The sequence below is a fragment of the Watersipora subatra genome, chromosome 5 (genome assembly GCF_963576615.1).
Source record: "Watersipora subatra chromosome 5, tzWatSuba1.1, whole genome shotgun sequence".
Taxonomy (NCBI): Eukaryota; Metazoa; Bryozoa; class Gymnolaemata; order Cheilostomatida; family Watersiporidae; genus Watersipora; species Watersipora subatra.
The window spans coordinates 27983876-27998171 of NC_088712.1; the positions used below are offsets into that span (position 1 = coordinate 27983876).

The window sequence follows — 14296 nt, forward strand, 5'->3', positions numbered from 1 at the left end:
CGTTTAGAGCGTCGGTCATTTTATATCTCTTGAACGACTTGCCGATTAGCATCTTTGGATTCGTGCCTGCTTGACATATCTGTCAAAAGTTTTATAAGTACGTTCTCGTAGTACTCTGAAATTTAACACACAACTTAAATCGTAAGAGCACTTTGATCAAATGCCCAGTCTTCGATGTAGTTAGTTCAATCTTCAGGCACCATGATCTATGTGCGTCTGTTGCATGTATTGCATGTTTGATGCATGGTCAATGCATTTAATATTGACCGACAAACTCAAAGTCTATCGGAATTGGACAGATGGTTTAGTACAATATGCCTAAGAGATATAAAAAGCAAGGCTCTAGGACAGACCCTGGATTTGGGGCGGACGGACAAAATCTCCCAAAAATTCCAAATAAATTTTTTTAGAAATTTCTTAAAAAGTTGTAAAACTTTAAAAAAGTAAAAACAAAGCTAGTTTCTTGGGCTCGAACCAGGGACCTTCAAATCTCCAGTCTGACGCTCTCCCAAACGAGCTCTTGTATTTATATTACCAAACATTTTGTAATTCATCAGTACAATTCAAGTACACAGTTACAATACACATTCCATAGTATGGTTGTTTACTATATCAGTCTTTAACTATAGGTGGTTGCTAGGCAACCAACTCATTATATTCCCATTTACAATTGGTTGCTAGGCAACTGACAGGTATGTACTCCTATCTAGGCTTAAAGCAATTGTATAATAAATAGGATCCCAATGTGTAGTAATGTTTACTATGGAATGTCATTGCATACTTTAGGGGAAAACCCTATTTCATTTATATCATGCGTAAAAGTTTTTTAGTATAATAAAGGAGCTGTACAAATACGGCAAGCACACTTAGCACTTAGGTCCTATAGTTGTGTGTCTTTTATGGCAGCCTGTACAGTGACTACCCAACAATTTTATCGTTTTTATCCATTTTGTATGTTATGTAACATACAAAATACCTAATAAATGATTGACAAATATTTTTAGCTGATAACTCCTACCGCCTATGGAAAATCTAGATTTTATAAGCAATGCATATTTCTACCTTGCATTTAAATGGAGGAACTAAGACGGATGGCTGAAGATCGAAGAATAAACGATTATCATAAGATGACCCGCGCTGAGCTTGTAGTAGCTCTAAATGTTTAATAAATGTCAAATATAAAAAAAAAATGCGTGTATCGCTATAGGATTACTTGCAACCGCTTTTATAGCTGTTGGTACAGGATTGTCGTTATATTACACTACTAATAACGCAGTTGACGTTTTAGCAACTGTGAAAACCCCCTCAGTTGTAACAGATGTGACTGAGGGTGTCTCAGCTAATTCGTCCTTAACAACGGCAAAAAGCGTAACGTTTGAATATTTAGGTCCGGTAAGAGGTGATTTACCCCGCGATATTACAACTCTTATTCCTAGATATTACTCTTATGATATGTATACCAAAAAGACTACGATTTTAGATAGCACAAGGCAACCCGTAAACTTTCCGAGGGGTCAATATAAAATTGCGGCGGTGCGCGGAAACAGTAATGGATCAGCTACAATGATGTTTCATTACAAAAACGCAACGAGACAAAAAGAGTTTAAAGATGGTTTTGCCTCACTACAGATATCGCTGCGATTCTTACAAACCACCTTTCTCAGCCTCGAATACTTAGGAGAACTAACTGACATAAACCTGTTGGTTTTCCGTATGAAATAAATGGCAAATATAAGCGGGTTCTTGCCAATGGAAAGCATTGACAGTCTGTTAACCAGCACTAGTGATACTCAATACATGAACACAGCGATGAGCGCTATTCAACTGCTGATGTTGGTAGGCTTTGGGATTTTAAAACTCAAAAAACGGCTTCGCACAAATGAAGAAAAAGTTGAAATAATGGAGAGAAAGATGTCGCGATTGATAAAAAATCGTGTTACAGAACTATAATTTTTATACACAGTAGCGTATAAAAATATTAAAAATTTAGTAGACTACAGACATCTTATTTCCATCAGATATGAATTTTAATAGACGGTCGGATATTACTACGGCGTAAGCCTGTGTTTTATCCGGAGCATTAGCTCTAAACCTTGCTTGAATTTGAATGTCAGTGACACTGTTTTTAAGTCGTTCACTTTCCTTGCTAACATCTAGGAAAAACAGCGTGTGTAGTGTAGCGTAATCTGCCGGCGAAATGCTGGGATTACCTACGAGTTCATCCAAATCATAGAATATAGATCAGAAAGCCGCGGCATCACCGTAGACACGGCTAAACTGATACTTTTCAAATGAAGTGTTTGAGTCAGTTAAGGGATATCTTCTTGAGTTTAGCTTGGCGTGTACATCTATAGTATTTAAGTTGTCAAACAGTGAGGGATTGGTTTCTTGATCACCACTCTTATTAGTCTGAAAGCCAACAATTATATACCGAGGCTTTTCAGCTGATGACTTGACACCCAGCCTCCAAGTAAAATTAGTGGTTTGAGGAACTGCAATGGTGTCACACTGTCTCATACGAAAACCTACTTCAAGCTGGGCCTTGTTTTCGATAGTTTTGTACAGCTGAAATTTTGGAGCATCCGCTGGCATTATGTGAGGCATACACCAAGATATCTTGCTCAATGTAACCTTGCCGGCATCAGCATCACCGTGTCTGAAAATTGCATTGTCATTAGAGTCTCTAGTTAGCGTGAGGGTGTGCTTAAATCCATAAACTACCTTGTCATAATCTTCAGCGAATCCAAATATGTGTTTGAGAGGAATCTTAAAACTAAATGTGCCCTTAGGATTTGGAAGTTGTATTATATACTTTTGCCGAGCTGCAAATCCAGTATTGTCAGCAATGACAGCCGTTGTATCAGTGTCTTTAAACCATAGCTGGTTGAGACCTTGAGATTTGCTAAAGTCATCGGGATACTTTAGGAGACCTAGCATGGTTGTTGTTTGACCTGGATAGAGCACTGACTCAATCTCTTGACCAGACAGTTGATATCTAGTATCTCTGAATAGATGCATTATACCATTGTTGACCAACGTGACCGCATCTGCATCTGCATAGGCAGCTCCATCATTCTTTGTGAGACGTCCTTCCACAATGAGATAGCTTTCACTCGGGTGTGTAAAAATATCTTGAGTTTCGATGTTAATCCGGATTTCACCAGGGTTGTTTAAGTTGGTCCCTGTGATGGGTTCGTACTCGTGATATTCGTACTCTTCAATAAGCTCACCTCTCTCAACGGGTGCTGTGATGTTTAATATATTTTCCATTTATTATATACATTTTTATACAATTTTTAGCCCACTTCCATTAAGTCTACGGGCAAGCTTTTCGATAGCGATTATATCGCTTCTTTGACCCGAGCCAGTGATGAGGTTGTTTAACGAAGGTGATGTGGCTTTAGTAATAATTTTTTCTAACTTGACTTTAGACTCTTGTGGTATACTTCTTTGCCTTACCCGTGAGATAGTGTTTGCTGCAGCGTCAACAATTCTTTTACCCACTTCATCACCCGCTTTTTTTGCTGTTGTCTCTAACAACGTCTTAGCGGTATTAGCCGCGAGTGTCTTTGCGGTTTGGCTGCTGACGGCTTGACCTATAAGTTGACCTACAGTGCTAAAAAACCCTGCACCTCTGTGAGGGTATTTATGTATTCCCGCGCCTCTTCTGAGAGGCCATCCACGGTTTCGTATTATAATCATCTTTTTTATTACAAGGCGAGAGATAGCTTTTTGTATTCACTCTTTTTAATGACATTACGTCTTAAAAGTTCGTCTAGGATGCTAACCAGCTCATTGATAACACCTGTGTTGCCAGCTTGTTTGCTAGCTTGCAGTAGCTTTAACCTATCAATTAAAGCGGTAGGATCTTGAGGAAGAAAAACCGTACCACTACCTTGAAAAGATTTGTTTTCCCAGATTGGTTTAACAATTTTAGCCCACTTGGCACCTCTGTTTGACTTTGGATGTTTAGCGCTAGGGTCATTGTCTCGTTTCATAGCATCGGTAGCCCATAGGATTTTAGCGTATTCTATAAAGTCTTTTGCTGTGTAATGATCATCTTGCGGGTCTTTACTCTGTATCAGCTCCCACAGACCGGGTGTGCCCTCATATCGATTTCCTTCGATTATTATATCATTGTTATCGATCGTGATAGGCAATCGTCCTATGTATGGTTCACCTTTTTCCATTCTAATTCCAAAAACGGTGTCATGATCTTTGTCAGATCCTAGAGCTCGCATGAAGCTAGACGATGGCATCGATCCGTACAACCGATGTTGACTTGTGTCTCTGCCCCCTGGTACAAAATCTTCATACATTAGTTGCGGTACTTGAGGAATGTGTGGTAAATCTTCAATGGCTTTAACAACATTTATCAGGCTGTCAGATACAACTTGTTGTGAGTCTACTAATGGTTTGAAAGTAGCTGACTGACTCTTTTGAAAAGAGATTTTATCAGTATGTTCAGCCTCACTAGCGGTTTGGATGTTCTGTCTAGTCTTAAGATATTCACGAACGATCGCGTCTCGTTTCTTTAGATCCTTGATCTTTAAAAAGCTCATAGTTTATTATAAGCAAAAAACGCGAACGTAAAATACAATCGCGTTTAAACATGAACGTAAAATCAATCGCGTTTCACATTTTTAGGTTTATGATTGACTCAGTATCAACCCAGGAGTTGAAGCTTTCGGGATACCCGTACCATTTTACCAAAGACTTATTGCCACGCTTACGGATTACTCGCTCTATGCGGAAAGTCTCTTGAGTTGACTTTTGCAGCTCGGGCTCATAGAATGAGCCCTTTATTTCTTCACCATTTAATCCAGCAATTTTATACGTAACTGGGTTGGTATACTGAATGTCCGTTATTTTGAATATTTCTTCAGTCCATCTCGGTGTATAACCTTTTTCAAAAGTACCTTTCTTTTTCGTAATTCGAACTGTGTCTCCCACTTTTAGCTTTGGCTTTTTTGCTGGTTTTAGCAATGGGTAAAGTCTCATTCTGACAAGGTCTTCGTTTTGCTTCTTACTAGCTTCAGTCGGAGTCATTTCAATAGATGAATGAATAGTATTGTTATATTTTTTAACTAACCCGGGTAAAATGTCAATGTACCTCCTCGTGTTATTTGCGGTAAAGTATTTATACATTTTTTCTTTCATCGTTCTATTCCATCTTTCGACCACCACAGACTTTTCTTCATTTTCGGTAGAATACAAAGGAATTAGGCTTTGCACCCATTGGTTGTAAAATTCTAACCCCTTGTCTACCCACAACTTTTTTGGCTTTCTAGACTTGAATATCCTTTTTAACTTTTGCGCTACTCCTTTACCGGTTTTGTCTTTTAATGGAATCAACCATCCATATTTGGAAAAAAACGTCAATTACGGCTAATAAAAATTTCACCCCGCCATTGTATCTAGACAAGTGACTCATATCTACCAGATCAGCCGCCCATGTGTCATCAATACCTTCAACTTCTACTCGACGTCTTTCAAAGTTGTGTCTAACGGGTTTGTGCAATGCTTCTGCCAACTCATCCGTCCATTTTAGTTTTTTTCAAGTCCCCAACCAAATCTTTTTTTAGTTGCAATTGCAGTACGAGCCAAACCTCGGTGAAAGCGTTCGGATAATGTGGGATCTATGATAGCATCTAATGCCTCAAGCATTTCCTTGTCACAAATCTCATTGCGAGTCTTAGTGTCACGATGTTTCGCGTAACAAAGGTCGTGCTCGTACGCGATGGCATCATCTCTATCTACGGGCTGGCTCCAAGACTTTGGTGTGCCATCGGGATTTAATCGCTTGTTTAATTTAGTACCGGGCCCGAGAAAGTTATGACCGGGCATATGCATTTTAAACGGAAGTTTGTTGATGAGGTTGTTGACTAAACCCTTGCCTCGCTTTATAAATTGAGTCTTTTTAGATCCGCAAGTGGCGCAATTACCGAATCGCATTGGACGCCCATTTTTGGCTACACACTCTCCTTGCTGAAGCGTATTAGTAGAGTGTTTACACTTTAAACAGTACATTTATTATATAAGTAAATGGAAGTATACGATCTATCATGGAGATCATCTTTAAACCGACGCAACCACGAGCTTCTACCTAAGAGTATAAGGGGTGTGATAGTCGGCAAATCAGGATGCGGAAAAACCACATTGCTTACCAATCTGTTGACCAGACCAGGATGGTTAGACTACAACAGACTGCATGTATACGGCAAAAGCCTCTTTCAACCCGAATATAAGATTTTACGGCGGGCTTATGATCTTGGATTGTCTAAAAAAGACATTGTTACTGTGTTTCAAAACTGTGATAAAATCGTAAATTCTGGGTGTGAGCCTTTAGAAGTGATGGATGCGATGGCTCGAGAACGTAAAAAAGATTGTCCTATTACCTGTCAGTTTTATGAGTCCACTGATGACGTTCTAGACCCTAGAGACTTGGACCCCAGTGATAAAAATTTGATGGTGTTTGATGATCTAATCTTGGAGCCACAAAACCGCTGTGAAAAGTACTATGTACGAGGAAGGCATAGCAACGTCGATTGTTTTTACCTATCGCAAAACTACTTTAAGCTCCCTCGGCAAACCATCAGAGAGAATGCCAACTTCTTCTGTCTATTTCCGCAAGATGCTAAAAACATAAATCACATCTACAACGATCACGTGGGTGGTGACATGTCTAAAGATGATTTTAAGGGTTTATGTTCTAAAGCTTGGGAGCAACCTCATGGCTTTGTCACAATCGACTTGTCGAGTCACAAGTCTAACGGAAAGCATCGTAAAGATCTAGACGAGTTTTATATCCCATAATAAATGGAAGAAAAGCTTGACATTATTGCAAAAAACACATCTCCCAAAACTTCAATGTCACTATTTGTAGGTAGTAATAAATGTGAGTTTACTACTTACTTTAACCCACCGATTCAACTTAGTGACAAAGCTCATGAGATGGCGTTACTGAACCTCGAGACGTATTATTCGTTTCCAAATATTGATAAAAATAACAACAAACTTAACTACACAGTTATTCCTAGAGATAAGTATGAAATTACATTGCCAATTGGTTGTTATGATATCAAAGAGATCAACAAAGCTGTCCAAAAAGGGTTGAAAGAGAATGGACACGATGGGATTCTTGAGTTTAGCTCGAATTCAATCACTTTAAAGACTATTATAAAGCTTAAGTCTCCAGAACCCGACAAACCCGGATATTTCGTTGACTTTGATCCCCCTGAGTCAATTGGTAAAACATTGGGCTTTAACGCCAAGTCATATATGAACCTCACTGAGACTTACTATGAATCCGAAAATATAGTAGATATTTTGCGAGTAAACACGATACAAGTTCATACGGATATTATAAGCAGCAGCTATGTTAATGGAAAAAGTGAGCCAATGATCTACTCTTTCTTTCCAAATGCTGATCCTGGCTATAAGATTACCGAAAAGCCCTACCATCCGATTTATCTCCCGGTGTATCTAAAAACGATTCCTAACATAACAACGCGTCTAACGGATCAAGATGGAAATGATCTAAACTTGCGAGGGGAACGCGTGACAATTAGATACCACTTGCGCGAAATTTGAGTATAATAAATGTCGTACATAAATTCTAAAATAAATGTCTCGGAGGGACAAAAGGATAAAATTCGTAGAGCCATTGAAGATGGTGATGATCGTGTAACAATCAGATTTAACTATGAAGACCTGGTTCAAGGGGATGACGTTATTGCTCTGACTAAAACACAGCTCAATGCAATGCGTAAGGCTGCATCCAGAGGTGAAGGAGTAACTATTGCAATGAGTTCTGCTCAGTTAAAAGCTAACAAAAAGATTGAAGGCGGTTTTCTTAGTGCTTTGATAGGACCTGCAATAAGTCTAGCAAGAACAGTTCTGCCTAAAGTCCTTGGAAGCCTTGGGCTAGGCGCTCTTTCTGGTGCAGCCAGTGCTGGTGTGTCAAAGGCTATAAATAAAGGATCTGGCTTATACCTAAAAAAGGGTGGATGTCTGTGTACCATGGAGACTGATGGAGAAGGTCTGTATCTTCGCAAAGCGGCTAATGCTCCACGCAGCTTATCATCCGTTGGTGATGGTGTGTATCTGAGAAACAGAAGTTCAGTCTCTCCAGTTGGGAGTGGATTGCTGTTAGGTCCTAACAGTCCATTTAAAAATATTCCGATACTCGGCACAATTTTGTAAATATGAGTTTTTTAAGCTTTTGCTTATAAAACTTTAGTCGCACTTGTACCAGATTTTACACCATACCCCATCGCAAGTGCGCTCTTGACCAAATGAATACCCAATTCCGCCGGAGCTAATGAGGTTCACAGAGTAATGTGATCCGGCCGTTATCCTTTTGTTTACATTTACATCAAAATATGTGTTAGCAGGGGGGCTGAGAGTGTAAATTAGAGGACTATTGTTTACAACAAGTTGTATCGATTTATTGTAACTTTTTATATCATTTGAAGCATTACGCTTCCAATTTATACCTATAGTAATCCGTGTAATTGTCAGGTTACGATCGGCACGTAATTCTATGGGACTGAAAAAGTTTGCCTCACCTTGATTTCGCCCCCATATTATAGCACTGTAATCGTACAGCTCTGGAGTTTCTTTTCTTTCCAAAGTATTGATTCGATTGGTCAACAGTGTGTGCACTTCGTGATATTTTTCCTGTAATACTGTGGATTCAACAAGCTCCCCGTCAGCACCCGTTAAGACAAAGTACCCCGCTCCTTTAGAGTTTGTTATCTTATCCGCTTTAGGGGCTATCATTCGTTGGACACTTTTTGGTATATCATCTAACTTAGCGACAGTTTCTACAATTTGGTTGTTTTCTCCGCTTACTAAAATGTAGTCTTTGCCACGAGACTCTGTCAACCGTATCTTTTTGTCATCGACATATTTTTTGGTTGCTACATCTTGATCATCATCTGGATCAACCACCCTTGACACTCTGTTAATTCCCATATCTAATGTACCAGTTGCTGATGCAGATCCATCACGACGTAAATAGTTGTCTAACTTAGCTTCAACATTAGAGATATTAAGACCGCTCTTACGCCGACCTGATTCACCTCCAAACATATATACAGACATTTATTATTACAGATTATTTATGACGACTTGTAAATTTTTACCTTCGGAGAGGCGTTTTAATACGTACAAACACAAATGTCCGCAAAAGACTTGGTCACTGGGTTGCACTCGTTCGGTGTTCCAACGGATAGGGCTCTTTAAGTAGGACACAATTTCATTAGGAGGGATTAGTCCAAAGCTGTCAAAGTAAAACTTTTCTCTACCATTTTTATACCACGTCACCCAGTGTGTACCATTTCCGGTAAAATCATCCAAGTTTAAAATACCGCACTCTTTAGTGCACGGTTTTTTCGGTAATTTATCACGCATAAAGACCCCACGAAAATACGGAATTTTCAAAGCCTTTGCCGCATCGATTAGCTGAAAGTTAGAAAGACTTTCGTTGGGTAATTTTACATTATCTACGGATATCATTTATTTAATAATTCTTACGTAGTAGTATTTGCAATTCTTTTTTACGCATTCTTGAAAATCCCTTGATTCCCTGTTCTTTCGCTTTGGCTCTGAGCTTTGCTAATTGCACCTTTTCCCTTATGATCATCGGCTTGCCATTTAAGTAATATTGCTGTGACGTATTGTTGGGCTTGTCGTACTCCGGAGGGTTTACTAACTCAAAAAGTTCATAGCAACTTATCAAATATTTTAATTGCTCATCATCCTTGTCGCGGTAGTCAAAGATTCCTAAAGTTCTTGCTCTAAATTCGAGTTTTTCCTTTTCCATTTATTCTAACAATTTATGTCCGTAAGCCAACGTATGTATTCCATCATCCATGATCACCCTTTTGTCATCGTCAGCAGATAGAGCTATTTTATTAACTTTTTCCGTGTAAATGTTGTGCTTTCGGCTACGGAACACTGTCATACTGCGATAAACATGGGAGCCATTGTATGCATCCATAACAGTATCGAGGTCAATATTTTCTAAAAGCTGTTTAATTGTTGATGAATCAATCTTTATTTTACCATCCACAACATTTACTCCCTTTCTACGGTATGAGAGCATCTTGGTGTGAGACTTCTGACAATTCAGATAATCGTCATAGACAATACAATGTTTAACAACAGCTCCTGTAACACCCTTGCATTTTTTCGTTTCACACACATGAGCCGCAACACCGCGTTCCTTGAGTGACTTTCTTGTACCATCACACTTGTCATCATCGCATCCATCTAATATATACGAGTATAGCTTGGGTCTCAGACCCACAAAGTCTGTGATCTGTTTACCACCGTCTTCATCCTTAAACTTCCCAATCACCTTCTTGTTTACACCAGTCTCAATGCCTGAAGGATGGTCTTTCGGGTAGTTGCTGGTGTCAAATCTTCCTCGCACATCAGCCTTAATATCGTCATAAAAGTCCTTTGTGTGTATATGATACATCAGACTGTCCGTGTCTGTAAATAACAGCTGGGCTCTGTTTCCGTACTTGGGTTTAATATAATTGTAATGAAAGTCATACATTACTGTCTTGCTGATATCTAAGATCGTGGCTCCTAGATACACGGGCTTATCAAAGTATAGATTCGTTGCTTTCATATGAACTGCGATTAAATGCTTGTTAAATATTGTACGAGTCTCATAGTTGGGTTGAGCGATCAGTTCTCTCGCTTTATCTTCGGTAGACACTAACTTAATGTTGCTACGGTTTCTAATGTTCTCCATGGTTTTACCAAATATAACATTGTTCATCAGTTTGAAAAAAGCAATCTCAAAGTTGTTTTTAGCCGCTGCTCTGAGTTTAGTATTCTTATCAATGTATTTTGCCAACGCATCACTCTCTCTAAAAGCAATTCCCTTATGAACCTTCTTCAATACGAGACCGTGTTCCAAGGCTTGCTTGAGTAACGAGTAATGTACGACGTATCGTTCTTTATTTTCCAAAGTAGGTACAAGTTTTTGAACTTTATTTATCGTTTTCCTTTCCGGACAGAATGGATAGTCATTGTGTAAGTCGTGAAGTCCTTTAGGATACTCTAAATCAACCTCAAGCATGCATGGCATAGATTGCCAGTTTTTAAGCTGTTCATCAGTCATCCACTTAAAGTCACCCACCGGTAAAAGTCTACTCATCGCATCGCCGTATAAATTGTTGGCGTCGACATATATAATGAAGCTATCGGGTTCACTTTCATCGTAATCCTTCATGTACTTGTTATTCGCTTTAGCGTGCCGCTTAGTAATCATGCTGACCCCACCTCTAACGCATCGCTCAAAAAACAGTAGCATGTCTGGATCTGTTATCGGATCAAACTCTAATCCAGTAGTTTTCAACATCGCATCCCATGACAGACTGGCAGCGGTATAATACCAAGCGGGGTCTAGATCGTATTCTTCCATGCAAATGTCTCTAAACCGTTCAAACACATCAGCGAGGTGTAGCACATCGGTTTCTAAATACAATTGTAGATATTCTCTAAAGGTCTTTATACCAAATTCATTCCATACTTTTTTCGCGTGCTCGTAATCCTCATCAGATATGTGCTTCATGTTTAATTCTGACCAGAATGCTTCTTTAGGAGGTAGTTCCGTTGCATCAAGCTTTGACAGATCATCAAAGGCTTCATACGGGAATACTCCTTTTCTAGAAACCAGTTGGAGCTTCTCATCAGAAAAATACCTTTTGAGCTGTTTACGATCTTCTGGTCGAAGGTTACCGGCCAAGTTGTCTAGCGAATCACTCATAAATCTATAACTATCTAAAAATCTCAGTTCGCGATAAACTTTTACTTCTTCTGGTTCACCAGTCTCTCTGTTTTTACCAATAAGTTTGTCAACTACAATATGCTTAGAAAATGATATGTATTTTTCTTCGTTGATGGGAATGCAATTCAGTTTACCTGGGTCAACTCCGAGGCTCTTTACGAAATGGTGCGCGTCATAACCGGAGAGATTGTGGAAAAATATCGGATAAAATTTAGGTATCCGATAGTCTAGATTGCATTTGTTGTGAGCAGCGCCTCGATAATTACCGGTAAGATGGCAATGATCCGCAACTTTATCCCCACCGAGCTCTTTTTTGCAAATGTGACAATGCGTAGCCTCTTTGTACTCTTGTTTGTGTTTGTTTCTCTCAATTTCACTTAAAGGCTTTTTAAACTTGTGGTTAGCGTACAACTTTTTTACCTCTTTTTCCACCTCTCTCACAAACACCTCCCCTATGTTTTCTACCTCATCATCATTCTTAGCCAGATATATAATTTTATCATGCTTCTTACCTATCGAGGTTACGATTTGAAAGTCAAACCCCATTGGCTTATGGTGCTGTTGAGTATTCGTATAGCTCTCAACGGGTGTTGGGTCACAAGAATGTACTCGTCTTAAGTAGCTCTCAAAATCCCCGTAGATCGTAAACGGCACCCTCATAGAATGATTATAATTTTTGAACTTAATCTTGTTGGCTGCATTTGGAAATCTTATAGCGAGGCTATCGTTCTCCAAGCACCACTTTTGATGATTTATCAGAGCTTCCTTAGTTCGACGTAGGTTCATACAATTGTAACAGATGTGTATGGCTTGTTTGTGGTTATTTTTCTGAGCGCTAAGCAATCGACTCATGTTCTTAATCCAGCAATAGTGCTGTTTTTCACCTTCAGATATTTGCATAATATCTACCACACGCACTCTTTTTTGCCTTTCTTTACATTCTTCCAACTTTTTCTCTAGATCTACAATTAACCTTTCCTTTTCTTTTACATCTTTCTTAAGCTTCGTGTATCTTATTTTTTCCCGCAAATCTTCCAGTTCTCTTAACTCATTCGAATCCATGAAATGTTGTAAATCATCTTTATCAAGATTTATACCATACTTATCCTTTAAAGCTTCCTCTAAGTAATGTCTGTCTTCTTCCAATGACTCAAGTGTTGCTTTTTTTCCTAACTTCGCAAATAGTTTTTGCTTTTTGTTTAAATTTTGTTTTGCTTTTGCTACATCATCTAGCAAATTACTTAGTTCATATAATTTATCAATACAATGCGAATTATACCACAGCACCTCATCTTCGCTTTCATCTTCGCTTTCATCTTCGCTTTCATCTTCGCTTTCATCTTCTTCTATTTCATTACGCCTTGCAGCGATGCAACTCGTCGCATCTTCTATATGCTGATCTATAATTTTCTGATTTGAATCTAAGCTTTGCTCTAAATCCAGATTAATTTCTACCCCTGTGTCTAAATTGAATATTTCATACTCCAAATCATCTTTCTGCTTTTCATAATATTCTAAATCTTCCTTTAAATCTTTCACTTCCTCTCGCAATTGATCTAAGTATTTATCTTCTTTCGCTTCATCTACATTTAGCTTTTTCTTCGAGTCTTCCACATTTTCTCGCAACAGCTTTAGATATTTTTTTTGCGTGAATGCCTTTTTCATCCCTTCTTTCTGACTGTAATATAGAGGGTATACTATCTGCTTATATTCATCCCATCCAAACACATTAACCGCTATATCAGGATTTGCTTTTTCAAATGCAATCACGTCTTCCTTTTTAGCTGGAAAGTTGACACCCTTCCAACATAGCTTTTTGGAGTTGTCTTTCACCGTTTGAGTAATTCGTTCCGGATGAATATCCGCTGGGTCTAGTCCTATTGTCACCGCGTGTTTGAAGCATTCTTCATCTTCATTCTTTTGGTTAACAATTGCATTCTTTTTAGCTAACTTGTGTGGTAATGGTATCCAAGATATCCTCCACCCAATGGCTCATATTTGTCCGCCAAAACGTCTAATCCAATAATCGTGTTAAATTTCAGAGTGTATCCGTACTTGTTGTACTTTCCTATTTGAACATTAATTTCCTCAACCATACTTTTGTACACATCGGTTAGATCTGTAAACTCTAGAACGGTGTGGCATTTTGATCTAAAATACGGTGTAAATACCTTACCTTACCTTCTTTGTATTAACTCTTTCAAGTTCGATATTTAGAATTAGCTGCATTTTAATGCCTGTTTTGAATTCCGGTTTGCGAACGACATTTATTACATTATCCTTCAAGAATTTCATATACAAGTCTACATTACGGTTCTCTAGCCCCAGTATTTCATATGTCTTAAACCAACCTTTCACGGATCTTTCCTTTTCTATGGCTACATTAGAGATCTTTTTCATTAAATCACTTTTCTTCATTCTATGGTGACCGAATGCATTGGCTAACTTTTCTAAATTCTCTCTAGGAATAGTGTCTAATACACC

At 38.7% G+C, this 14296-nt stretch overlaps 3 protein-coding genes across 3 annotated transcripts; all 3 read right to left on the reverse strand.

The window, feature by feature from the left end:
* Positions 1-2241: 2241 nt before the first annotated feature.
* Positions 2242-3270, reverse strand: LOC137397242 (uncharacterized). Its single transcript, XM_068083530.1, has one exon. The coding sequence runs from the start codon at positions 3268-3270 to the stop codon at positions 2242-2244; it is 1029 nt and encodes a 342-aa protein (XP_067939631.1).
* A 440-nt stretch (positions 3271-3710) lies between these two features.
* On the reverse strand, positions 3711-4562 carry LOC137397243 (uncharacterized). The gene has a single exon (XM_068083531.1). The coding sequence runs from the start codon at positions 4560-4562 to the stop codon at positions 3711-3713; it is 852 nt and encodes a 283-aa protein (XP_067939632.1).
* Positions 4563-4635: 73 nt separating this feature from the next.
* On the reverse strand, positions 4636-5049 carry LOC137397244 (uncharacterized). Its single transcript, XM_068083532.1, has one exon. The coding sequence runs from the start codon at positions 5047-5049 to the stop codon at positions 4636-4638; it is 414 nt and encodes a 137-aa protein (XP_067939633.1).
* Between the last annotated feature and the right edge of the window lie 9247 nt (positions 5050-14296).

Bases quoted from the DNA above. Each gene is read 5' to 3' on its own strand.
- LOC137397242 (XM_068083530.1), bottom strand. From the start codon at position 3,270: ATGGAAAATATATTAAACATCACAGCACCCGTTGAGAGAGGTGAGCTT.
- LOC137397243 (XM_068083531.1), bottom strand. From the start codon at position 4,562: ATGAGCTTTTTAAAGATCAAGGATCTAAAGAAACGAGACGCGATCGTT.
- LOC137397244 (XM_068083532.1), bottom strand. From the start codon at position 5,049: ATGACTCCGACTGAAGCTAGTAAGAAGCAAAACGAAGACCTTGTCAGA.